This window comes from Podarcis bocagei (genome assembly GCF_964188305.1).
Source record: "Podarcis bocagei genome assembly, chromosome: 16".
In the NCBI taxonomy this organism is placed as follows: Eukaryota; Metazoa; Chordata; class Lepidosauria; order Squamata; family Lacertidae; genus Podarcis; species Podarcis bocagei.
The window spans coordinates 16,944,903-16,971,987 of record NC_138142.1 but is presented as its reverse complement, the minus strand read 5'-3'; the positions used below and the strand labels follow the sequence as shown (position 1 = coordinate 16,971,987).

General features: G+C 48.3%; 2 protein-coding genes across 6 annotated transcripts in view; one reads left to right on the top strand and one right to left on the bottom strand.

Moving 5' to 3' along the window:
- The window catches only part of LOC308575815 (ovotransferrin-like), an 18,118-nt gene extending 15,990 nt beyond the window's left edge, over positions 1 to 2,128 (top strand). For all 4 annotated transcript variants that reach the window (XM_081174834.1, XM_081174833.1, XM_081174836.1 and 1 more), the window contains one exon: positions 691 to 2,128. In XM_081174834.1, the coding sequence (XP_081030960.1) occupies positions 691 to 743 (53 nt within the window). In that variant the 3' untranslated portion in view covers positions 744 to 2,128. The remainder of the gene's footprint in view (positions 1 to 690) is intronic.
- Positions 1,188 to 27,085, bottom strand: PRR14L (proline rich 14 like). Of its 2 annotated transcripts, XM_081174612.1 has the most exons (9): positions 26,951 to 27,085; positions 22,018 to 22,539; positions 20,122 to 20,206; positions 12,043 to 17,623; positions 7,916 to 7,984; positions 6,960 to 7,122; positions 5,515 to 5,621; positions 5,232 to 5,303; positions 1,188 to 4,552 (listed from the first exon to the last, which is right to left on the bottom strand). In XM_081174612.1, exons 1-9 carry the CDS (start codon positions 27,068 to 27,070, stop codon positions 4,276 to 4,278), a joined length of 6,996 nt encoding a protein of 2,331 aa, XP_081030738.1. In that variant the 5' UTR covers positions 27,071 to 27,085; the 3' UTR covers positions 1,188 to 4,275. The 2 variants fall into 2 exon arrangements, with proteins under 2 accessions (XP_081030738.1, XP_081030739.1); XM_081174613.1 differs by lacking the exons at positions 20,122 to 20,206; positions 22,018 to 22,539; positions 26,951 to 27,085 and adding an exon at positions 18,941 to 19,042.

Sequence of the window (27,085 nt, the reverse complement as noted above, 5' to 3'; positions counted from 1 at the left end):
CTTGCTGGAGAGCTTCTACAGGATCTAGTAATAGAATGCATGATTTGCTATATTTGTTGGAGAACTCTCAGGTTATTGGATGACTGACAGACATTAAGTTGAATCATGTAAAACCAATGAAACATAATAGAATCCATGCCTGCAAAGTTATTTGAGTAGTATGGATGTGCTATGCACGTGTTAAGTGTCAGCAAGATAGTGCAAATTATGCTCAAATCCGTTGATGCTAGGCAATTTGTGATAAATGAGAGTTATTATCATCATTAATTGAATTCCTTATCCACCCTTCATGAGGTGTTTTTTTGGGGGGGGAATTACAGTATATAAAAACATAATGCAATTAAAGCACAACAACCCCACATAACACCCCTGCAAATTGTATTTTGCTTGGTTATTGTAAAGGGTTAGGGTAGGAACCATAAAGGGCACAGAGCCCCTTGCTTCAACCCAAAGATATGTAGTGTAGATTTCAGACTATTGTCTGGCTTTGCTAAAAAGATTTCAGCAGCTGTCCAAACACATTCTTGCAGCTGTTAAGGGCTGAAAACGTGTTTTACAGAAAGCAAATTTGAGATTCGGAGGAACCTACATTCTGAGATTGTTTGACACTCTCAGAAAAACAGAGCGGGTGTGCGCGCGCGCACACCTGCCTAGTGGCATAACTTAGATACATCCCATTTTGGTTTTCAGACATCCTGGACTTCTGCAAACAAGACACTTGCATCTATTCAGAGCATCACTGATGTTGTTTCCAGGGAAATTCCCAAAACAGAAGTAAGACTGCAGTGGAAGATTTGATGCATTTGCCAGGAAGGCAGAGAATTGCCAGGAGGCTCTGTGGGCTTCATCAGTGGCTGGCTGTTTTCCTTAGGAAACATATGCAAGGTGGGTTTAGTACACCAGCTAATACTAGAATGTCACCCATGTTGGTAGCCAGCCTCCAGTACCGCCATGCTTAAGTTTTCCTCAGGCTGTATCTTCAGTTACTCCAAAACATACACATGCCTAGAAACATTTCACAGCAGCTTACCCCGGAATGACTTGCATAAGATTTACTTGCAGAGCTACTGATATTTAACAACTAGCCATGTGTTTCCCAATCTGATACTCTCCAGGTCTTGTATATCATTGCAAATTTAAATAAAGGCATTGCTATAAAACAAAGAAATCCCTTTAACACACACATGAAATGTTAATTTTTTTATTTCCATAATTTAACATACGAAGAAAGCAAAATTTCAAACTCAGACTACTGGAATTAAAAACAAAAACACCACATAATAATGGCATGACAGGTACAAAAATGTGCAAGTTTCCATTCAGTTTTTATTAATGCAAAAGGCTTAAAGAAGCCATTTCTGAACACTAACCACAAAGCAGTTGGAGCTTCATCAAATTGCTCTGGGGACGTCAGCCAGACAAGCCTGACAAGGAGACAGTCAAATCTAACCACTGGCAGAGATGACCCATGCTCTGTCCCTGGTGATGTTACCTTGCAAGCCCTATTTCCTCCTGGCAGCTGCAGAGGGATTGCATTTTTATGTACTCCTGATTTCATTCAAGCAGACACAGTTCTCACAAGCCACATTATTTTATTACAAAACGATGTTCCGGGTCCCAAAGAGCTTACACCATAGGCTGCCTTGGCTCTTTCCTGACAGGGAATTTTCGTTCAAGTGCTCTGGGTAGAATTTCTTCAATGATTGTACTGAAAACTAAGAAAGGAAAAGAATTCCAGTCACCAGCTTGGAAAGGGCCTTGCCTGAAGGCAGGTTCTTCCTCGGGAACCTATCCTCCAAACCTCTCTCTTGCGGTAGGGGCAGCTCCAGAGGACACTTTTCACCAGCCACACTACTGCCACAACCCGTCTACGGGTCATATGAGAACAGGGGTTAGAGGAACTTGCATCCACACAAAACGATGCCTTTAGAAAGAATCCCAGGTAGGGAAGAAAGCCTCTTTCAATGCAAACCATTGTTGGGATTGCTACATATCCCACCACATTACAGGGAAAATTCAGCCTCATTTTCTGGTCAGCTGCAACAAAACAAAGGCAAGAACAGTCCTTGCATTCCCATGTTGCAGCTTTACAGAAATGCATTCTCAAGAGGAAGCGAACAAAACAGGAGCGGGAAAGAAAACCACACCCACACAAAAGACACCAACAACAGACAATTCAAAATTCACAGTGGAGGACATACTCCTGTTCAGAGCACTAACCCTGCCTGGCACTCATGGAACATCAGCTCAACAACGGAATTGGAAATCCCCACATCACAATCTGTCCTGGTGTGCTGTGTCATAGAATCCCACTATGGGACAAAAAAATGTATTTTAAAATGTACTTCTAGCGATGATTCTATTCAACACATCCAAAATATCGAGACTAGAGATGTTCAGGGATCGCCTACCATGATAAAAGTATTATTTGCTAGCCAGGAGCGTCCACAGATTTGCATGCAGTAGCAAACATAACGTCAGTCACATATGGAACTGGCTACGATATCTAGTCCAACCTTCCCCAGTGTGGCAGAACTACAACTCCCACCAGCCCCAGCCAGCATGGCCATACGATACTGGGGCTATTGGGAGTTGTAGTCCAAACCATCTGGAGAGGGTGCCACTTCGGGGAAGGTTGCACCATCAAAAAAACGATTCCCAGTTTTCTCATCTTTATCACATTGGGGAAACTATTTCACTTGCCCATACAGATGAGTATGCAGCAGGAATCCAACGGTTGCTTCAGGCACATGTGCGGCAGCCCCCCACCCTCCACTTCTCCAGTTTACAGGCCCAGGGTTTTATCACAGGCAACTGGGCTGACACCTTCTGCTTCTTGCTTCCTCCGATGTGGGGATGGCAGAGAAGCGAGGGCAGCACAGATTTCACCCCTGGGCTTGCCCAAGTTACCATCATCTGCTATCTTGATTGGATGCCAGAGCAATGCTCATTCTGGAGGTAACAAGAAGGTATCCCAAAGGGGCATTTGAGGTACAGAAAGTGCAAATTTTAAATGAGAGGGAGGCGAGCTATGAGGATTTCAGCCATTAAATCTGGCCCAAATTATAGGCACTGCAGACACACAGCAGCTGCTGTTCCCTACGGTAAATGCTCAAATAATAATGGGGAGGGGAAGAGTATCCCAGAGCACAGAAATTTCCCAACTGGGCAGGGGGAGGCTAAGCTTTCCTGAGTGTGGCTACCAATTGTCACTGGCCGCTCACCAGCTTCCACCTGTCAGGACCCAGTACTGTACTACTCACCAGGCTATACAGACCAGTTGGTTATGAATAAATTGTTCAACTAGATGAGCTAGGCAATGCTTGGCCCCAAACCTATAATTTTTCAAGTTAAAAAGAGGAGGAATCTAAGAGTCACAGCATTTGCAGGCGGGGAGAAGAGACGATGCCGGGATGGGGAGATAACCCAACAAAATGTGGTGCACTTTGCAGCTGAAATCCACTGGTGTGTCAAATACCGAAAGGTTCAAGTCAGCAAAAGGAACACAGTGAGGAGGGAAAGAGTGGGGCTGAGCTCATGCTACCTGCTATCCCTCATCTGGGGGGGGGGGGGAATGAACAATTACAGCCATTTCCCAGGGGAACCTCAACCCACAGTGTCTGTACCACGCATCTTTAAAACGGGTCCACATGCAGCAAACAAAGTACAAAAGTGCAAGTTGTTATGTTGTCGTGGGATCTCCCAGGAGAGACTCTGGCTGACTTGAGACAATTTTGATCAAGAGAGCGGCAGAGGATCCTTGACTGGTTACAGAGGATGGAAAAAATGTTGAAATCTTGCTTCACAAGTGCTGCTTGTGAATAAGCTCTTCCCCCTGCTGCCCATTTTACTCAAGCTTTTTGGTCCTCCTAGCCCCCTACGACATCTAGGGGTGGGGGGCACAAAAGAGCAGAGTGGCTGAAAACCCAACGCACACATACATTTGGAAGTTCTTTAAATCCTGTTGTCTTTGAAGGTGCATTAGCCTTTAATCTGCCCCACCCATTTCCCCCAGAGGATGTTAAAACAATGATTTTCAGTGAGGCTGCAAGGAGGATGACAGAGCCACCTGGCTGCGTTAAAAGGAAATTAGAAGCTCTCCTCCCCAGTGCTTAATGAACTATCTCTACGGCCATGCCAGACAGGCCCGTAAACAAGAGCTGATCGTCCGGGGATCGGAGCAGAGTGGTTTCATATGGGGAAACTGATTACGTGCCTTTCCAGGCACGCTGAAGCGCTAAAGGACATGGGCCGTTCCCAGCCGCCAGCCCACCCTCAACTGCCTGATGCTTGCTCCTGCTCTTCCTCCTTGGCAAAGAAGCTTTCCAGGTCTGTCAGTTTCTGGATCAAGAGAATGTCTAGTTCTCTTCCACCCAAGGCGGCCTTCTGAGCCCGGGTGGAACCGCCCATCATTTTGACTCGGCTGCGTGCTCTCCTCTTCCGGGGAATGGTGAAATCTTGGAACTCCAAAATCCGCTTCCTCTTTTGCTGACTGACGGAGATCAAGGACCCGTTCTTCTCCTTTGGCTCCTCAAAGATGGTCTCCAGACACCTGGGAAGGCCAAAAGGAGTAAGCTTAGAATGTCACTAACTGCATGACATCTCACGGACCACAGGAGTGTCAGGAACAGCCCTGCTCTGAGAGAGAAGGCAACTAGAATGACTAAACAGTGACCTCCTGTGATATCTGTGATTCTAAAAACCTCATATCTCTGCCACACAGAGCTAAGCTGTACCTTAAGAGTTTCTAACCACAAACCAACCCTTTTTTAGAAATCCAATCCCATTGCTAGGACACTTCCCAGATGGTTTCCTGCTGGCATCTAGATATCCAGGCAGAATATCTTCCAAGCTACTCCCTTTGCTCTAAAAGTGCAGCCAAAGATCAAAGTTACAGCAGGGAGGAGGGGTTGGGAAGGGGTTGAACAGAAGCTAAATCTGTAGTGTATTTCCTCATATCAGTGTATATTTAGATATATTTTTCAGAGTGAAAGTGGGTATGAATACACTTCTGCACATCACAAAAAGGCAATGCAACTCGTTATCATTAGCTCACTACTTTATGACTACCCCCAACAACACCGCTCATGAACAAATGAGAGCTACTCAGTTTTCTGTGAATTCTCTTTGTACAGCAGATTAACATCCTGGAACTCAGCTATGGAGGCTTGCTATTCTATCCCAGGATGGGTCCAGAGAGTGAGCCCTTCCACTGGTATATGTAAACCAACCTGGTTGTAGGGGGAGATTTGTAGTTCTTGTTGGTGTATATTTCTTCCAAACTGAATTCTGTCTTCTTCAGTCTAGAAGAATGATAATCGAGATACATCAGAAACAGCTGTAATCCATCAGATCTAGTTACTGCTGCGTTTGGTCAGAAGAAGAAAAAAGGAGTTTAAGAGGCACACCAAAACGTTAAGAGATTTGGGATACAGGTTAAGCACACAAGAAGAGCCCTGCTGGGTTCAGGCCAAGTGGCCCATCTAGTCTGAGCACAAAAACATACATTCCTACCTTTTCGGTCGGGGAAGTCCCATGGGGGTGAGGTTGGGGTCTGGTTTAGGGATAGTCTTTCGAATCCGGATCTGAGATACTTTCTTTGGCCTCTTCTCCAGTTCAGCCTGGTGAAAAGAAGTGGATTATACAATTATAACATGGCTTCAGATGCTACAAGCTCCAAAGAGAGGCATTCCACCAAGCTGGCCTCTGGCTCAGGGGTGATTATTCCATTTTATCCTCACAGAAATTACAGGAGAGGTTGGGGCAGGGGGAGAGAAAGGAGACGCACACATAATTTGCCCAGAGATATCCTCTGAGATGCACAGCCTGAGGGCAATCTGACTCATTGCCAAACCTGGCCCCCTGTGGCAGCTACTGCTCTGCTGACAGTCCCTCTTTACAATGGCTCACCTATAGACCGTAGACCAGCCTTCTCCCAACCTGGTGCTCTCCAGATATTTCAGACCACAATTTCCATCAGCCCCAGACAGCACAACCGTATGATGCTGGGGCTGATGTGTGGTGGTCAGGGCCAATGGGAGTTTGAGCCCAAAACATCTGGGAGGGCACCAGGTTGGGGAAAGCTGTTGCACACATTGAAAAGTGGCATACAGTGGTACCTCTGGATACGATTTTAATTCGTTCCGGGGGTCTGTTCTTAACCCGAAACATTTGCATCCAGAGGTGTGCTGTTCTGTGCAGGTGTGGGCGGCGGCAGCCCACTTCTGCGCATGTGGAAACCTTTCCTTTACTTCCGGGTTTGCTGCATGCGTAGCCCGAAGCATTGGTATCCAGAGCGGTTCGTATCCAGAGGTAAAGGTTAAGGGACCCTGACCGTTAAGTCCAGTCGTAGCCGACTCTGGGGTTGTGGCGCTCATCTCGCTTTACTGGCCGAGGGAGCCGGTGTACAGCTTCTGGGTCATGTGGCCAGCATGACTAAGCCACTTCTGGCGAACCAGAGCAGCACACGGAAACGCCATTTACCTTCCTACCTTTATCTACTTGCACTCTGATGTGCTTTCGAACTGCTAGGTGGGCAGGAGCAGGGACCGAGCAACGGGAGCTCACCCCGTCGTGGGGAATCGAACCGCTGACCTTCTGATCAGCATGTCCTAGGCTCTGTGGTTTAACCCACAGTGCCACCCGTGTCCCATTCCAGAGGTACCACGATATTAATTCTTACAAACAACCCTACAAAGTAGATCAGCACTACCTCCATATTATGAAAGGTGTGAGGAGATACTAGAGCTGAAAGGTAAAGTGGTCTGTTAGAGACTCCCATTCTTTCCCCACTAGGGTAAATTGAAGATTATTTTTTGCTTCCATTCCCTCCCCCCACTACTAAACATGCTTTCACCGACACACATCTTAAACCAAGATATATACCTGTCAAGCAATGGGAAGCACCATTCACCCTCCTACCAACTTGTGTACCCGCCTTTCCTCAGGACATCACTCACCTTTTCAAGCCGGCTACCTGTCTTGGGCAACACAGGGACAGGAACGTCCAGTTCGTCCAAGGGAATGACCGGAAATGCAGGCACTGGAATTCTGAGAGGAGGACGTGCTGGCTCCAGAAGTGAGCAAGATGCATGTAATGACGAAGAAAATGAAGGTTCCAGCCTAGGAGGAGGACAAAAGAGGCAGTGAGTGTGTGGGGGAAGAACATGCTGATTAAGGCCAGGGATTGAAGATGGAAACAGCATCAAGATTGGTTCTGGTGGGACAAGTCAGAGGGCCTAAGCCAGTGGGGAGCTGGGAATCATGGTCATGGCTGTAGCTTAACAGTAGATCATCTGCTCTGCATGCAGAAGGGGTGTGTGTGTGTATTCTTAATTTATATAATGCTTACTACTAAAATAGGCTTCTCAGCAGCTTCGGAAATAAAACTCAGTTGCACAACATTATAACATGAACACCCACCACAATAAAACAATCCCAATGAAACATCAAAATATAAAACACCCATGATTAAAATATGCAGCAAAAGAGTTGGGTGGTATATAAATACCAACAATAAATTTGAAAAAGAGGGCCAACTGGGAGAGCAGAGGCCAAGGATTGAAGAGGCAACAGTGATATATGCACTGAGCGCCCTCCTCCAGGGTGTTTTAGACTACAACTCCCATCAGCCCTGCCAGCACAGCTGGGAGCCGCAGTTCAAAAGAAGCTCAAGGGTGCCAGGGTAGCAAAAAGTAATGCTGGGCAGGCATAAGGACATAGGAAGAGTCCTCCTGGATCACGCCAACACTCAACACTTCCAGGGAAGAATCCAGACATATTTTCTGCAATGACTCCTAGTCAGAAACAGGCACAGTTTCAGGCAAGGTGTGAAATTGACCTCGAAAGGGGAGATCCTCAAGGCAAAGGCTCCTTTGTGTGACGGGGGGTGAGGGGTGGGCATGCCCCCACTTACCTCACAGCATCAGCGACCGTGCTGGGGTCATCCACACACTGGTCAGGCACCTGAGGCAACATGGCAGAGCTGGTTCAGATAGGAGAGAAAGCCACAGAAAAGCAGAAGTTAGAGCTGTATCAGCACAAGTTACATTCCAGGCAGGAGGGGAGAAAACATTGGGCTCTCTCTCTGCGCTTCCTGGGGCCACGTGTTTCGGAGACCCCTTGACTAGGAGGAAGGGTTTCGGCCTGAGAGGCAGAAGCCAAGAAAATATGAAACAGGAGGGTGCTAGGTTTAGCCTGAGAGGCTGGAAATCATTTAAAGAAGCTCCTGATGGTTTCAAAGTTACTTCTTTTTTAAAAAAAGAGCAAGTTCAGAACATCAGCCTTCCTCAACCTCGTGCCCTCCAGCCTACAACTTCCACCAGCCCCAGTAGGCAGAGCTGTTGCTGGCAGAGGCTGGTGAGTTGTAGTCCAAAATACTTGGAAGGCAGCCGGTTGTGGAAGGCTGAAGGAAGTTGCAAAGGAAGCTGAGCGCTAGGGGCATCTAAGGCTTCCAATCAAGGCTGCGACCTTTCATTCCCTCGCCTCATCTTACTGGAGCACTTAATTGGAAAAGCCACAGCAGGAGAAAGTGAGAAAAACCAGGGAGTCCTGAAAAAAAGCAGTCCTGAAAGCCTTTGAATGGAGCAGCCACCATACATGGACTTAAGAAGCCATCCAAGGAGATACTGGAGAGCTGGACAGGGTTTGAAACCGCAGGAGAACTTTTGCAGTTTTGAAATACTGCATCCATTCAGATTGCCCTTTGTGGGTACACTGGGGATCCAGAGGAGGTTTGGGGTGCAGGAGAAGGGAAGACGCAAGCAGAGCTTCACCCTTCAGGACTCTGAGCCCACCTGCAAGGCAGTCCATGCTTGGTGTGCAGGATGGCCAGAGAGGCTGAGACTGGCCTCTACTAAATATGTGCCAGTAGAACTGGATGAGGATTAATGACGTGTCCTAAGGTGGAAACCTCAGCTGATCCACACCTACCACTCGCTGACATTTTGTTAACAAAACCGCATGTGAAATGGATTCCCAATAATTTTTTTGCCATTTGTCCTTAAGTTATTATTTTAAACTGTGGCACAGTGACAATAGTTGTACATTGTGTCTTTTCTACAGGTTGCAGAACCACCCTCAGTTCAGTAACGTAGGAAGGCAACATACAAATTAAAGACCAGAGCCTCACACCAGCATCTTTTCCAAGCCTGGAAATAAGGTCAGGGAGGTCCCAATGCATTAAGAGAGATTCCCTCACAGCGTCTATGGAATGCTCCCCACAAAGAGGCCCTCCAAGCACCAACCTTGTCCAGGCACAGAGGTTTCCGTTTTCCTTGGCATTTGGACATATCCAGTGATATTACATTGTTAAAAATGGGGTGGCTTTTTAAAAAAACAAAACCACATGGTTGTGCAATTTTATTACTTGCATGCCAACCACTTCAGGACATTTTAGTGGGAAACAATATAAAGGTAAGGTAAAGGGACCCCTGACCATTAGGTCCAGTCGTGACCGACTCTGGGGTTGCGGCGCTCATCTCGCTTTATTGGCCGAGGGAGCCGGAGTACAGCTTCCGGGTCATGTGGCCAGCATGACTAAGCTGCTTCTGGCGAACCAGAGCAACGCACAGAAACGCCGTTTACCTTCCCGCTGGAGCAGTACCTATTTATCTACTTGCACTTTTGACGTGCTTTCGAGCTGCTAGATTGGCAGGAGCAGGGACCGAGCAACGGGAGCTCACCCCGTCGCGGGGATTTGAACTGCCAACCTTCTGATCGGCAAGTCCTAAGCTCTGTGGTTTAACCCACAGCGCCACCTGTGTCCCTGGGAAGCAATATATGGATTTAATAAACCTTAAAGCCGAACTAATTACTGCAGAGCTAGGGGAAAGGGGTGGGAAGCCTCACTAACAGAGGCTCTTTTCCGCTCTGACCTGCCCCAAACAGACCCTCACTGCATGGTGAAGTGTTGTTTTTTAAATGAATGGTTCTGGTGTGACTTGCCCTCGGATATAGCCATGAGAAGCGCAGGAGGCGATCAAATGCCTTCAATGCCTGGGTGTTCCTTCTAAGCCTTGGCTTGACCACTGTGGGGTTCAGCCGGGGTGGGGCAATTCCCTCTGCCAACCTCCTTTGTACACAGAGGGTGAGATAAAGCAGTAGAGCAGATCTTGGTCTTAAAAGGGGCTGCCTCTTTCCAAGACACCGAAAAGGGGAGGGGAGCAACCCACAGTACCTTGCTTTTAGCAAAAGGATGTGCAGGAATCTGCTCCACAATCTCCACCATAAGGTCAAGAATTTGGGAGGTGGGGAAGTCAGAGGAGTGACAACACACAGTTAAATCCAGCACTCTCTGTCCCTCCAAAGTGGTACATTTCTCAAGATGGCCTCACAATGATTTTGTATTTTGTTAGAATTGTATTTTATCAGCTCAGGCAGCATTCCTTCAGAACATGACACAAGCACCTTCATTTGATAGTAAGAGAGTTACAGATAAAACTCACTTTTTATGTTGATCCTCCCAACTTCCTTTCTATATGCTGAACATTGTCAAAATCTTGACAAGTACACGAGATTAAATATATGTGGAAGGACACAGTTTGGTGGCAAAAGCTCTTGTTTTGTATGTAGAAACACCAGGATAGCATCCCAGAAACCTGGCTCTTATGTAGGACAACTACTTTAAAATATGCTTTAATAATCTCCCAAACCTTACAGCAGCCTACACCAACCTGATGCCTTCTAGATGTTTGGACCGCAGCTCCCATCTGCCCCAGCCAGCACAGCAGTGCTGGGACTTGGAGGGTACTCACAAGGCAGAGGCTGCCGTCTTAGAATCACAGCAGAAAATGCTGAGCTTGAGAGTTCCACTCGGTATTAAACAGCTTCTTCACATGTTCTGCTAAACCCGTTTTAAAAACAGGTCAAGGAAGGCGAAAATACCTATTTTTAGAGCTTGGTTAGTTCGTAAAGTTTCTCTTTTGCAAACCGACAGGTAACTGAAATCGTCTCACAGCTGAGCCATATGCAAAAGGTTTATTTCCTCCCAGTAGGCATAGCAATCAACTGCTTTATCCATTTTTATTTCTGGCCACTGAAAGCACAGAATCTGCATTCTGGTAAGCAAACCTACAAGGTATTTCCTTTGCTTGACAGACAGATGCAGCAAGTAAGCCCCTAAAGGGCGAGGTGGTGAAGTGATTTATTAATTTTTTTTCAGAGGAGTGGGACAAAAACCCAATTAATAATTTTAGATCACACCCCACTGCCTTAGAATTACAAAAGCCACAAGTTGAAGAGAGAATACTACTTCAACTTCCTTTGTTTATTTCTGTTTTTAATTCAGGTAGTCAACATTTCCTGCTGACTTTTGGTGATGCCCATGGAGCAACATTTACTTACAAATTCCCCATGCTTTCCTGCTCAAAGCTCTATCTCTGAGGCGCATGTGGGTTGTTTTCAGTAAGGGCAAACACTCTGAACCTAGGCCAGCCTCGTTCCCTACCTGGTGCTCTCTAGTTGCTTCAGACTACAACTCTCATCAGCCTCAGCCAACCCAGGTGAGACGGGAGTTGTAGTCTGGGGCAGCTGGAAGGCTGGGAAAGTCTGGCCTGCAGGACCCATTATGGAAGTCCAAAGTCTGTGCTCCGTAGTTCCGGACTCTGAAACCTCTCCTACCTCACACCTCCGGGAGCTCTGCCACCAGATTCTCACCTTTCCGCAATATATATTCTGGCACGTGGTGTGGGGTGTGTGGCCGGGAGGGGAGAAAAATGAGAGTTAGTGGAGCAAATAAACCAACCAAGCCTGGCTCCGCTCCAGCTGACAAGATGGCGCTCTGCAGGGGAGGCATCTTGCGTGAGCAGGGCTCGCCAACGGTAGGCACACACACATGCAAGGTGGAACGTGAGCCCCCTCTCAACCTCCTGCAGTTCCTAACGCTGCGCTCCCCTCCCTCTGCAAGAGACAGAAAAGTACATAGAATCCTAAGAGTTGAAAGTGACCCAATGGGCCTTCTAGTGCAACCCCCTGCAATGCAGGAATACACACACACAGCCACACAAGATGGGAGTCTCGGAAATAAGGGGGAGGGAGCTTTACCTGTTCCCGAAGCCCAGCCTGGTGGTCGCAGAAGTGGCTGGCTGCCACTTGCAGCGCTTAGAATGGAGAGGAGTGAATTCGGAGGGACGGTTGCGGGGAGGACCGTGCTGGCTCCATATGGACAGAACTCGACCCAGCGAATAGGGCAAAGAAGAGAAGAGGTCAGCTGACGCAGAAGCGGAATGTCTTAACTCCTTCAAGCCCTGGGCGAGCTGAAGTGCAGCCAGATTCTGGACCGCTGGGAGGCGGCTGGTGAGGCTCCTTCTTCTGGTCCAGATCCGATAGCAGCCGGGGGAATAGAGGGCCAAGACGGTGTGGAGGCCAAGTGGGGAGCAGCCTACCCTCCTCCGCTGAGTCGTGATGGCCTCGCTTCGCCAGCTCTCTGCCGCACCGAGAGAGGCCAGCGGTGTGGTGGTGTGCGATTCAGCAGGGACCCAGGCATCTCTCTGGACTGGTGCAACACTGAGGCAGCTTTGAGGCAGGAGGAGAGAAAAGGTCCACTTGGAAGGCTGGAAGCCGTGGGCCTCCCCCAGAGCCAACCGGTGGCTGTTGCTAGGGTCGTTGTGCTGTGCTGTCAGCCCCGGGAGATTCCTCGCTGGGCTGGAGTCCAATTTTATATGGAAAGTCACAGGGAAAACAGGGGCACTGAAGGCCAGGGGGGAGTTATTATTGCCCAGTTCCAAAAAGAACAGGTTGGTCAACTCCAGAGGATAAAGTGCCAAAGATTGAGAGGTGAACATCTTGAAGCTGCAGCTGCTGCCATTAAACCATGGAGAGTTGAGCTTCAAGTCCACGCAGGAGAAAACTTCCAAGAGCTTCTTATGTCTGAAGTGGCTGTACTTTTCAGGGACAGAGAGAAGCTCTGTAGAGCCCAAGAGCTGGTTGCGGTTTTGAGGGTTTCCCGGCAGTGCCAGCAATTTGTTAGCCAACGCTGACAGCTTCCTCAAGAGCGCCGGGTCTTTGGTAAGTTTGCTAAGCCTGGGGCTGTCCAGCAAGCTGCTTTGGCTGCCTTGTTGCTTTGGCATTTGGTCCCTGACTGTGCCTTCTCCTTTGTTTCCTGTAACAGTGAGCTTTGGGGCAAAACAGACAGAATCTGTGAGCTGGCACTCAGGCTTTAGAACAATCGCAGAGGGATTCCTGAAGGAAACAGAACTTGCCATTAGGTGACTTTTTCTTGCTGTTCTGAGCTGGTCCGGCCTAGAAATCCTGACCCAGGCTTTCCCCAGCTGCCTCCTGAATGGAAGAGGTGATCTTATTCTGCGAGTGCATCTGAGGGAACTCCTGCTTCCATCGTAACTAAAGTGAAAGGCTTGTGGCAACATGCAAAAGACTACAAGGACAGAACTGTCATTGGTGGCTGATGGCCGGCTTTGGCTCCTGAAACTCCCTAGGCTTTGGCTTTTGGCCTCTAGGTAGTCCAACCCATCAAAGTCCTTGGCTCTCTTTGGCCTTTTCCACCCCCTGAAAGTGCTGCCAGGACTTCCATTCTCACTGACCTCAACTCCACTCCCCGAAGCAAAAGCATGTGGCTTCACCACCATCTCACGGTAAGAACTGCTTAAAGGTGGTGCAAGGCAGAACAGTCTCCGTTTCAAGAGGTTTCTGGATTTCACCTTCACTTTAGCTCTTCTGTCTTGAACAACTGCACCACAGGAGGCAACAGGCAGAGCTGGAACTTCCTCAGCCTCCTCTTGCAAGGGTTTCTGGGTAAGCATCAGACAAACACCTGATTCTGAATCTCTCGCCTTCTCAACAGGTATTTCAATGACCAAGCGATCTTCCAATGGCTTCTTTGCGTCTCCTGCTGGCTCCTGGGTGACCTCTGCAGCCTGCCAGCTTCTTCCTTGACTGCAGAGGCATTTGGGGGAAGCTTCTAACCTATGACCACCTGAAGAAGGACAAGGCAGGATGCTGCTGCAAAAGATTTCCGGAGACAGTCTTGTGGAAAGTAAGCATTTAGTTTGCAAAGCATAGTGCACGTTCTTTAAACGCCGTCGAGCAACAACAGTTGGCTTTGAAGGATCTCTGATTCTGCGAAACTTGGGGTTGTGCAGCAATCTGCTAAGTTGCAAAATGTGCTCAGGTAGGGGGACAAAAGAAGGCTGTGTGTGTATTTCAATCTTGAATGGGAATACAATTTCTTCTCGCCCTTCAGAAAACCTCAAGCCTTGCAAGAGAGCTCCAGGAGAATCTTTAATGCCTAGAGGGTAAACTGTTACCTCCGTTTTCTCAGTGGGCAGATTGAGTGCTCTCTGGTTACCTTCCAAAGACTGTTTCATCTTTTTTGAGGGGTTAGGACTGTCAGAAATAATTGATATGATGTCTTTTACTACTTCCGCTCTTCGCTTGGTACCTACTGCACAAACGGACGTTTCCTTGCTATCTAGAGGAGAATCTCTGGGTGTATTTTCTTTAACAGAACAGCTTGCCTCTTCATTCTCTGAATTTAACAGGTTAACATGTTGATAACAGAGTCTACTGAGAGAGAAGCTGATTGTTCCAGGGTGTTCTTTGGGGAAAGGACAACAGCGACTACGTGGAGGAAAAGACGGAGATGTCCATGGATCATCTTTCTGAGACAAGCAGATGGCTGGATTCTGAGCAAGCTGCACTCCGAAACATATACTTGCCAAAGTAGGCACTTCTTTGTTCTCCAGCGGCTTTGAACACACTCCCTCCATACTTTTCTGACAGTTTACAGAGTTTCGCTGGAAAAACATTTGACTAGGAGATGAGGCAGGCCCACTACTACACTGTAAGAATGCTTTTTCATCTAGTACCTCGGAAGGACTCCTGCTGACTGCCCCAGAGGCAGATTCATCAGTTGTTGCTTGAGAAGCCTGATCATTAACAAACCCTATTGACCTCAGAAGTTCAGAACAACATTCTGAATGCGAGTCGACACTTTTCAGTTCTACGGACTCTTCTTTCAATGGATTGCCAAGAGATTCTGACAGCATTTTAACAGATGAGCAACTGCCTAATGTAGTTTGCTGAAATGTTTCTTGAATACTCTTTTCTTCTATTAAAAGCAACGGAACTGGAGTTTTGCCGTGGCCCCTCTCCCAGCACAGAGAGTTGTTCTGATTACAGTCAACAGATTTTTCAGTGTCTTCACTTGAGGTCACAGCCTGCAGAGCGTGATCCACCTTTTGCTTCTCTGAGGACATCAAGGGAGGCTGCTGGCATTCTGAAACATCTTTTTCTGGGGATTCATTTTTCTGATTCAACAAAACCAGTCTATTAAAAGGAGGATTCTGATGTGGAAAGGGCTGGACTTTTGCCTGACAGATTGTTTCCCCTGGCTGACGTGGATTGACAGCACATAAATCCTCCAAGGGCAAAAAATCAGGCTGCTGCTCTGTGTGACCTGGGAAGCTGGAGTGCATGGCAGTCTTCATACTGGAGGGTTCAGGTGCAAAGGAGGAAGAGGAGTGGTGGTCTTGATGCTGCCTTTGTTTTTCCTCACCTTTGTCTTTTACAAGTTTGCCAAGTTCAAGGCAGTTTGTTTTGCCAAAATCTCTGTAATCTGCCAGTTTCTCATTTCTCCAACTCTCACCACATGTTTTTACACTTTCAGCTGCTCCCATTCCATCAGATTCAGCCACCAGCGAAGCTTTACCTAATTCTGGGTTGGAATCTGCAGGGAAAACACTGGCGTCAACTTCCAACGCAATGTGTGATTTCACAGAAGTATCGTTGCCGTCAGACCTCTGATTTCCAGCTGCCACATCTGACACTTCTGAAGCTTCAGGAGAAGCTGCATCCCAGATTCTTCCAGCATCATCTGAGTCATCACAGGGATGATGGTCCCCTGCCTTAACAACACTGCCAGGCTCCTCAGGAGGGACACCTTCCCTGGCAGATGCAGAAGAGTGACTTGCTTTCAGTCCATCAGATTCTTCACTTTTGCTTTTGAGAACACTGTTGCCGTCAACATCATCATTAACAGCTAAGCAGATACCTCCCAATGAGGTGCAGCAAGTCTCAATGGCAGAAGACAGGTCATTCATGCATGGGTTCCCAGGACTATATGCTTCAATTTGCGCCATTTCCTGATCAGCTGGCTTCTGCTCTGTATCCTTCAGCATAAGGCCTGTGCTTTTCACGGATGCTTCCCTTGTTGTAATACAACTCCCAGCATTCTGACTTGGCGAAGGTGACTCTTTCTTGGTGTGAAGTACGAAGCTGGTGCTCTGCAGCTTCAGCTCTGCAGGGAATTCTTCTCTGGGCAAGCTGTCTAGTAACCCGCTGCAATTTAAAGTCCTCTCGGTTTGCTGGGCAGAGGAGTAAGTGTCACAGAGTTGAGCTGTTGAGGGTTTTTCTTCTGCTATGGTGGTAGCACACAGGTGTGTAGCTGAAGGACTCTTTCGGATTTCTGTCTTTGGACCACTGTGGGATCCCATCTGTGGTACATGTTCACCTAATCTGGAGCCACAATCCGAAGAGTCACAACTGGTGGGATTTGAATCATTGCTTGTGCTGCAGCTGTTCTGAATGCACCCAATGTTTCCCACTTCCGCCATGAGAGACCTGTTTTCTTCTCCCCCAACAGCCATGCTTATGTCACTAGAAGCACATTGATGATGCTTATCCTTTTGGATGCTGTCAACCTCTATAGAGGCCAGTCTTAATCCATCTTCTGGATGTGCAGGTGAAGAGGGAAACGTGTTTTTGGCCACTGAAGATGATTCTGCAAAGCTGTTTTCCTGTGGCTGAGAATTTTCTTGAATGTCTTTCCAGTAATATTGAACAGCACCCCTTTTCTGGATTTCAATAGCTCCCTCACATGTCAAACTGTAAGCGTGGTCCGTATTTTGAGCATCCACCTCCTGTTCTTGGTTGCTTTCGCTGGACATCTCTTCAGTGCTGCACGCTGGGGACAAAGTTTCATCCGTATCCGGCTCAGAGGCCCATTCTTCCAGCAGCTCAATTTTTTCACAGCTCCTCAAGTCTTCCTCCTGCATTTCACAGACAATTTCAAAAGCATCCATGTTCTCTTCCCAGAGTATGTTTCCAAGCTCCAAATTGCCTTCCAAGTGATGTCCTGAAGCTTCAGGGGCTGAGTTTGACAGCTGAGCAGCAGTGGTAGTCCCACTTTGCAAAACTGGAGAAGAGCTACTGTCATTAGGCACGTTTGTCTTATCTTGCATGGAAGCTGGATCACTGTCAAGGATTGGGTTCGCTTCCACATCTCGATTGAGGGACGTTTCTCCCGCAGCTCCTGAGCTAGGAAGGATACACTTCGTTGCTGACAAAGCAACATGGGAGATCAGAGCTTCACAATTCTCCTCCACTTCTTCGTCTTCCTGCAGCAGCTCTCTTGCTGAAGCATCATTCTTGGCGCTCACAGGTTCTAGAGAGACTAAAGTGTTGCTTCCTGAAACCTCAACTTTGGCCATGACTGTGTCTCCCTCTGAGGACTCACTGCTCTCAGGTGGGACACCTGCAACCTCTCTGGCACTGTGCTCGCCTGCATGACTAAACAGCCCATCAGTCCCCTTCGCCTTCATACCTTGTGCTTCTTGCAGGAGGTTTGACAGATTTTCAGGGATCACCTGCACATTTGCTTGGCTTTCTTCTGCACAAAAGAGAAACGGGGAGGGGAGGAGTTAATGTGCTACATGCCTTATTCATCCATATTTTTTTTAGTACTGGAAGAATAAGGTTATAAGCAACCTTAGGTTGCTTATAAGGGACGCGGGTGGCGCTGTGGGTAAAAGCCTCAGCGCCTAGGGCTTGCCGATCGAAAGGTCGGCGGTTCGAATCCCCGCGGCGGGGTGCGCTCCCGCTGCTCGGTCCCAGCGCCTGCCAACCTAGCAGTTCGAAAGCACCCCTGGGTGCAAGTAGATAAATAGGTACCGCTTACCAGCGGGAAGGTAAACGGCGTTCCGTGTGCTGCGCTGGCTCGCCAGATGCAGCTTTGTCACGCTGGCCACGTGACCCGGAAGTGTCTCCGGACAGCGCTGGCCCACGGCCGATAAAGTGAGATGGGCGCACAAACCCCAGAGTCTGTCAAGACTGGCCCGTAACGGGCAGGGGTACCTTTACCTTTTAGTTGTAAGCAGGGTGGATAAAAATCAATGATTTTTATTTTTTTTAATACACTTTTTATATTTAAATTGGCTTTTTTATTTAAATCAGCTTCTTTGATTTAAATTTGATCTGTCTAAAGATAGTTTTCTATTAAGTTAAATTATAGTCCAAATGCTATTCATCAGGAAATAAGGATTTGTTTTAAGTTTGTTATGTGTGCTAAAACTCAGTCTAAGGTTTTTTTAAAAAATAAATTGTTTAACCACATCAGTTACCAAACATGGATACATATGCTATAATGTTATTGTTTAGTTAAATAAATTGTTTAAATTGTTATTAAGGAAATGATTATTTTTCTCTTTCCAATAAAGTACAGCAGAAAAGTTGCCCCAATGTAATCAGCTAACTTATTAAACCGCACAATAATTTCATAATTATCTGCCTATGTATTTCCAATAGTATTACCAAATCAATAATTTTTGAAATAACTGTAAAAACTACTCTGAAAATTTATTATTCCAAAAATGAAACCTTCCTCTGGTTGTAAATATTAAGATGATTACCAGCAAGAATGAGTGTTTCTGTAAAAAAATGATTTAAATCAAAGGGGATGTAAATGCAATAAATAATTAAGAAGTAAATAATACTCAACAGGTGACCTGAGAGGCAACAAGAGCAAGATAGCAAAGGAAGCAAATAACTAGTTCGCAAGTAACTAATAGCCAGACCAGATCAACCCATTTTCTTGACTTCTTAACCCCAGCCTAACTGGTTCACACAGAAAGGACTGCACGGTCCTTTCCTCTGCTCAGTCCTTTCACTGAGCAACAGTATTCACTCCAATTTACTCCAAGGTACCCACATGTTAATTCTGACAACGAAAGTCAAAAGCCTGCCAGCACAACTACTCAGGCTTTATAGAGACAAATGCGATCTCAGCTGGGGCTGGCCCCACGGGCTCTCTGTTAGGGCTAGAACTCTGAGGAGGTTCTAGAATTCTGAAGGCACCGCTTTGTTTGTGACGAGGATAAGGGTGAAACCATCTCCAATCTCTCTCACCTGGTGTTAACATCATAGAACATATACTGCCTTTTGCAGATTAAACAAAGTGGGACCCCACAAAAGGGTTACGGAGCTGAAATCTCTAGTGGGTACATTTATGAGCCCCTCCTCCATTGTTTGGCCTCAACAGGTATTAATAAAGTTATACTGGCTCTGAACACAGAAGTTCTCCATTTAGCCAGAGAAATGGGTAAATTGAAGCTTTCTCTCAGGAGGGAAAAAGAAGCCAAGTTACTCTACTTTGTCATGTAAAACAAAATGATGATTAAGACAGTGACCTGAATGGTGAATGGTATTTCTGGAAAGCACTGGAATACACTGCTTTCCTTGTCAGGGAGATGGAAAACCATACCCAGGTATTCCGTAAAGGTAAAGGTACCCCTCCCCGTACGGGCCAGTCGTGTCCGACTCTAGGGTTGTGCGCCCATCTCACTTAAGAGGCCGGGGGCCAGCACTGTCCGGAGACACTTCCGGGTCACGTGGCCAGCGTGACGAAGCTGCTCTGGCAAGCCAGCACCAGCGCAGCACACGGAAACGCCGTTTACCTTCCCGTCAGTAAGCGGTCCCTATTTATCTACTTGCACCCGGGGGTGCTTTCAAACTGCTAGGTTGGCAGGAGCTGGGACCAAGCAACGGGAGTGCACCCCGCCACGGGGATTCGAACCGCCGACCTTTCGATCGGCAAGTCCTAGGCACTGAGGCTTTTACCCACAGTGCCACCCGTGTCCCTCAGGTATGCCGTAGGTGACCATAAAGAAGCGCTCTCTGCCCCGGTCAATGTGGCCAATGGTCAAACACCCTCTCATGTTCTGTTCGCAAGGCAAAAACCGTGGCAAGCTGTAAACACCCTAAAAACCCATCTTTTAAAGCAGACATTCCTGGGCTCACACTGTTTTGTTTTATTAGTTACTGATATTCAAACTGATTCAATCCCAAATGGACTATCCAGGCAGGGAGAAGCAGCTTGGCCAAACAAATTACCTGGGTTCTTCTGCAAGCCTGCTGCTTCAACATTGGAAGGGCTTGGAAGAAATCCTCTTCCCATGTGGGTTAGCCAAGGTTCTTTCTGAAACAAAAACACACACAATGCCAGCCATCAAAGCAGTAGCAGCAGCAGCAGCAGAGACAGAAGGGATTAATTATTACTTCCCCAAACTTTCCCCAAGCAGTGCAGGTGTTAAGTCTGTGGAGAGAATCTGTCTCCGGGTATTCTTCATTAAATGTGCTAGATTTGTTTCTAAAAAGATACTCTTTCTCCACACTTATTTTGTGCTACCAATCCGCTAGCACCTCACACAGGAGCAAGGTGTCAAAACCAACCTGCCATGGATAGCGCTGCTTTATTCTACTAATAATCATATTACGGATTTTTAGTTTCTGATTTTTACGAAATATTTGCACCAATGTTTACACTCACCGCTTGGATATTTTGACAATAACGAAGAACTAAATGGATTATTTCCTCCCAGTGTACATACAGACCCAAACAGCTGCCTGCTCTTTTGAAGGAACGGCTGTGACTGAGTGGTAGAGCAGTTGCTTTGCATGCAGAAGGCCCCCGGTTCAGCCTTCAGCACCTCCAGGTAGGGCTAAAAACATTCCCTGCCTCCTGAAACACTGGAAAGCTGCTTCGAGTCAGTGTAGACCAGGGGTGTCCAAACTTTTTTCAAAGAGGGCCAGATTTGATGAAGTAAACATACGTGAGGGCCGTATGTTTGATGAAGTAAGCATACATGAACATACGAGTTGTTGACTTTTTTTAGGATTGAAGTTGTTGAGCTTTTTATTGGATTGCAAATAAACTGCCACAGAGGATGGATTAAACCAACCAGCGGGCCACATTAGGCCCCAGAAACAGACTTTGGACATGCCTGGTGTAGACAATACTGAACCAGATGCATTTGCTATAAGGCAGGTTCCTATGTTCATAAAACATAGAATTAAAATATCCATCACAATAGAAAATTTTAATACCACCACCAAACAGATTCCAAGAAGGAGGTGCCATTTTCTTCAGAGCAGTATGTTTGCATGGGGACAAGATACAACAATTCCCTCATCTGTTCTCTAAGCTGTTGTTTCCTTGACAGGTCTGCTGCATTTGAGCTAATTTAATTTGTTTTTAAGAAGCCAGTTCCCATTTAACATGCAGAGTGGTCCTCGGATGAAGTATAACACTAGCTTCATGCCTTAAAGTATTTTAAAAAGTAACTTGTTATGAATTTTAAACAGGCATTATGAGCAAGGCTAGTTCACAAGGCTCACAAAGTTCACAAAGAAACAAGAATTCTGAAAGGAAAATGGGAAAGAAGATGTGCTGTTTTATACAACAATGAATCATAACAAAACACAGTTCTCCACTAGCTGTAGATTTTATATTTCAAGACATTCCATTAATAGTGGCAAACAATATAACTTCATGATTTAATGGAAGAGGACACCCAGTAATTCACACAGGCTGCAATCCTCACTAACTACACCCACTGACCTAGGAGTTACTCCCATTGAACTCAAGTGGGCAGAGGTGGGTTATTCTGAAAGGTATAGGATTGCATAGTCAACACTTGATTAAATACATGCAGAAATTCTTAATCTGATATAAGCCTGTACAACATCTCCAGTATTTGGAACCGTTCCATTTCTAAATCCTCTATATCTTGTTGTTGATTTAACGCAATTGCTATGTAACTGTTTTCTTCTAACACTGACACAAGAGGTAGACCCCAAAATCTTTCCCCATCTTAACTTAAACATATTTCCCCACGCATCTCTTTTCCAGAGAAGTGTCATGTTAATCTCTTGCGAAATAGAGGTGAAATAGAGGCTAACAAATTTATTACGGCCTTCAAACCCACACCAAATGGCCCTGATTCTTACCTCTCTTAAGCAACATATTTCCTTTGAGGCTAGATAAGACTGTGCAAGGCCTTCCTCGTCAGCAACGCTCCCCAATTCCTTTGTCCCTCCCGTGTCTTCCCTTGAATGTTGGTGACAAGGGTCCAACTCCATCACATCCTTTTTTGGGGTATCATCATCCTCAGCCAGATCTCTGGCTTCTGCAGGCTCTTGAGGAAGCAGATCCATCAGCCCAGGGCAAGAGGCTTTGCCTGTGCAATCCAGCCTTTCAGCAGAGTCCTGAGAACAGATTTTCAACCCATGAGTCCGGTGGGGCTTGGATGGCAAACTGCTACATGACAGCACAAAGGTTGATGCTTCAGGTTTAGCATCAAGTACAATGGTGGGATCCGACAGAGCTGCAAGGTCAGTGGAGAGGGTGGCTGGCAGACTCGTGTAGAGTTCTTGCACCACAGCAGACATGGAGGAGCTGAGAAGGTCAAAATGGCTTTTTTCCACGGACTCCACACTGGCAGTGAGCATCAGGACAGTTGGACCAGCCACCTTTCACAACAGAAAAAGACAAGTGAGCAGAAATAATATTAGAAGAGCCCCCTGGATCAGGCCAACCACCCATCTAGCCCAGCATCCTGTTCTTACAGTGGCTAAGCAGATACCTATGGGAAACCCACAAGCAAGACCCAACCACAAGAGCACTCGCCCATCTTCTGGCTTTCAGCAACTGGTATTCAGAAGAATTGCTGCCTCTGACCATGGAGAAAGAGCATAGCTATCACAGCTAGTAGCCATTTGTCTAACCCTCTTTTAAAGCCATCTAGGTTGGTGGTATCCATCAATGCCTCCTTTGGGAACAAGCTTTATAGTTCAAATATGTGCTTCGTGAAGAAGTATCGTATTTTTCTCTCTATAAGACTCACTTTTTCCCTCCTAAAAAGTAAGGGGAAATGTGCGTGCGTCTTATGGAGCAAATGCAGGCTGCGCAGCTATCCCAGAAGCCAGAACAGTAAGAGGGATTGCTGCTTTCACTGCGCTGCGATCCCTCTTGCTGTTCTGGCTTCTGAGATTCAGAATATTTTTTTTCTTGTTTTCCTCCTCCAAAAACTAGGTGTGTCTTGTGGTCTGGTGCGTCTTATAGAGCAAAAAATACGGTAATTTCTTTTACCTGTCCTGAATCATCCTACATTCAGCTTCATGTCCACAAGTTCTAATGTTATGAGAGGAAGAAAAACTTTTCTCTATCCTCTTTCTTTCATGCAAGGCAAGGTGAACCATCCTACCATGCCTTCTTCCAACGTCTGTTTTTCCAGGCCTTCATTATGGCACAAAGTTCTCACCCCTGTCTCCACCTTGCCTTCTGTGCTCCAGTTGCTGATCCCCTCCTCTAGAAGCAGCTCCTTCCTCACATTCCATCCTGAAATTCCAACCTCACTTCACCCAGCTTGGGGAATTTGATCTACTAGAGGAGGAGTAGTAGAAAGAGAAGGATTTGGGGTGGAAATGTTAGGATTCTCATCCAAAGGTCTCTGGAGTTCTAAGGCACTCAGGATTCCCTACTCACTTCAAGATTGGGGGAGGCTCAAGAGGTGATGGACCTGAACCACCTTCATGGAGGCACCATAGCACAATAGTAGAGCCATAAAGGCCATAATGAATATATTCCATATCCATGGTAAGAGGCCAAAATGCTTCTGAATGCTAGTTACTGGAAACCATAGGATGGGAGGGCTCTTGTATTTGGGTCCTGCTTGCTGGATTTCCTTTGGGGCATCTAGTTGTTAACTGTAAAAACAGGAGGAGGGACCAATCCTTTGTCCTGATCCATCACCATCTTCTTATGTCTTATGTACAAAACGCCCCCACCTGAAACCTGACAACCTGTGTCAACAATACTAAGCTAGACAGACCAAGGCTCTGACTTTGTATAACTCAGCTTCCTATGTTCCTTTTAAATTCAGCCCATCATTCAGAACTACGAGAACAAGAATATATTTTTGTGTACGCACTCGTAAGTTCCATGGCAGAGCATCTATTCGGCAAACAAAAGTTCTCAGTTTTAATCGCCAACAGCACCTCCGGTCTGGGCTTCAAGAGACCTCCTACCCATCCCAAGAAACCACATAACTGTCAACGTTTCCCTTTTTTAAAGGGAAATTCCCTTATTCCGAATAGGATTCCTCCCAAGAAAAGGGAAACGTTGACAGCTATGAAGAAACCCCGGAGAGCCACTGCTGCCAGTCCGTGCCAACAATAATGAGGTAAACGGACCAATGCTCTGCCTCTGCAGAAAGCAGCTTGGTATAATCCTGCTGAAATCTCTTCTCCGCAACACTTGCGAGCCTTGTCGGATTTTCTACCTGGTTGCCCTTAGCTGACTAAGCCCTCCTCCGCCCGGGGCCCCACGCCAAGGCCCAGAAAGCTGCCCTGAAAAAGCTGCCTTTCTCTGGGAGGCTCGCCAAAGCACTTTCGGTGGGCGAGTTCAGGATGGGACCCTCAGAGGATCCTCATCGTCATCACCATACAGTGGTGCCTCGCAAGACGAAATTAATTCGTTCCGCAATTCTCTTCGTCTTGCGGGTTTTTCGTCTTGCGATGCACGGTTTCCCATAGGAATGCATTGAAAATCAATTAATGCGTTCCTAGGGAAACCACCTTCAGACCAGGTCCGGGGACAGTCTGTCCCCGGACCTCTTCTGAAGGCTGGGGGGGGGGGACAAGGGCTTTTCTTACCACCCCCAGCATTTTAAAAAACCTTGGGACAGCGGAGGACTTCTCCGCTGTCCGGGCGATCTTAAAATGCTGGCGGGCGGCATTTTAAAATCGCCCCGGACAGCGGAGGACTTCTCCGCTGTCCGGGGCGATTTAAAAGCCCCTGGGAAGGCAGGCAGGGGGAGCAAAGACTTTTGCCCCCTGCCCGCCTTCAGAAGGTGTTCCCACCCCCCCGCCCGGCTTCGCAGCAGCGCTACGAAGCCCGGCAGCTGGGGCAGCTGTTCCCGCCCCCCTCCCCCCTTCGGAACATCGTTCCGAAGTGGGGCGGCTGGGGCAGCTGTTCCCGCCCCACCTCCCCACTTCGGAACAGCGTTCCGAAGTGGGGCGGATGGGGCAGCTGTTCCCGCCCCACCTCCCCTCTTCGGAACATCGTTCCGAAGTGGGGCGGATGGGGCAGCTGTTCCCGCCCCCCCTCCCCCCTTCGGAACATCGTTCCGAAGTGGGGCGGATGGGGCAGCTGTTCCCGCCCCCCCTCCCCCCTTCGGAACATCGTTCCGAAGTGGGGCGGCTGGGGCAGCTGTTCCCGCCCCACCTCCCCACTTCGGAACATCGTTCCGAAGTGGGGCGGCTGGGGCAGCTGTTCCCGCCCCACCTCCCCCCTTCGGAACATCGTTCCGAAGTGGGGCGGATGGGGCAGCTGTTCCCGCCCCCCCTCCCCCCTTCGGAACATCGTTCCGAAGTGGCGCGGATGGGGCAGCTGTTCCCGCCCCCCCTCCCCACTTCGGAACATCGTTCCGAAGTGGGGCGGATGGGGCAGCTGTTCCCGCCCCACCTCCCCCCTTCGGAACATCGTTCCGAAGTGGGGCGGATGGGGCAGCTGTTCCCGCCCCCCTCCCCCCTTCGGAACATCGTTCCGAAGTGGCGCGGCTGGGGCAGCTGTTCCCGCCCCCCCCTCCCCCCTTCGGAACATCGTTCCGAAGTGGGGCGGATGGGGCAGCTGTTCCCGCCCCCCTCCCCCCTTCGGAACATCGTTCCGAAGTGGGGCGGATGGGGCAGCTGTTCCCGCCCCACCTCCCCCCTTCGGAACATCGTTCCGAAGTGGGGCGGATGGGGCAGCTGTCCCCCCCCCCTTCGGAACATCGTTCCGAAGTGGGGCGGCTGGGGCAGCTGTTCCCGCCCCACCTCCCCACTTCGGAACAGCGTTCCGAAGTGGGGCGGATTGGGCAGCTGTTCCCGCCCCCCCTCCCCCCTTCGGAACATCGTTCCGAAGTGGGGCGGCTGGGGCAGCTGTTCCCGCCCCCCCTCCCCACTTCGGAACATCGTTCCGAAGTGGGGCGGATTGGGCAGCTGTTCCCGCCCCCCTCCCCCCTTCGGAACATCGTTCCGAAGTGGCGCGGCTGGGGCAGCTGTTCCCGCCCCACCTCCCCCCTTCGGAACATCGTTCCGAAGTGGGGCGGCTGGGGCAGATGTTCCCGCCCCCCGCTTCGGAACAGCGTTTTAAAATGCTGGGGGTCGGCAGCGAACACTCCCGACCCCCAGCATTTTAAAATCTCCCCGGGACAGAGACTTCTCTGCTGTCCCTTGGAGATTTTAAAATGCTGGGGGTCGGCAGCGAACGCTTTGCTCCCGCCCGCCAGCATTTTAAGATTGCCCGGGGCAGGCGGGGGGGAAGGCAGGCGGGGGGAGCAAAGACTTTTGCCCCCCGCCGGCCTTCAGAAGAGGTCCTCTTCTGAAGGCCGGCTGTGGGCGAAAGTCTTTGCTCCCGACCGCCAGCATTTCCCTATGGGCTTTCGTCTTGCGATGCAAGCCCATAGGGAAATTCGTCTTGCGAAGCGCCTCCAAAACAGAAAACCCTTTCGTCTTGCGGGTTTTCCGTCTTGCGAGGCATTCGTCTTGCGGGGTACCACTGTATTCAGTCACTTATTACCCAAGGGTTTCCTAGCCACCTTCCATACATTTAAAAACATATATATAAATAAATTACATCATAAAAAAGAAACAAAACATCCTCCACAGGAGGAGCCTGAGTGGGGGATGACCCCAAAAGTCTTATTAGCTAATTAACTAATTAAGCCTTCCCCCCCCCCCCCGCCTCGAGCTGTTTATGCCATGCTGGAGCGAAGGCGGGGTATTGGGGGCGCCTCCTAACTCCCCCCCCCCGTATTACTCTTCCGGGGCCTCCACTCGCCCTCGCCCCCTCAGGTGGGGGGGGCTCCGCCCCGGCGTCTTCCCCCCCCCCCTTCTTCACCTGAGCGCTGCTCCGCAGGCCGCAGCCGTCTCCGCTCCCTCCGTCATCGCGCCGCTCTCCCCCCTGCGTCTCTATGGGCAGCGCCGCTTCCTCATCCGGGAAATCAACCTGCGCCACCATAGAGAGGGAGGCGGG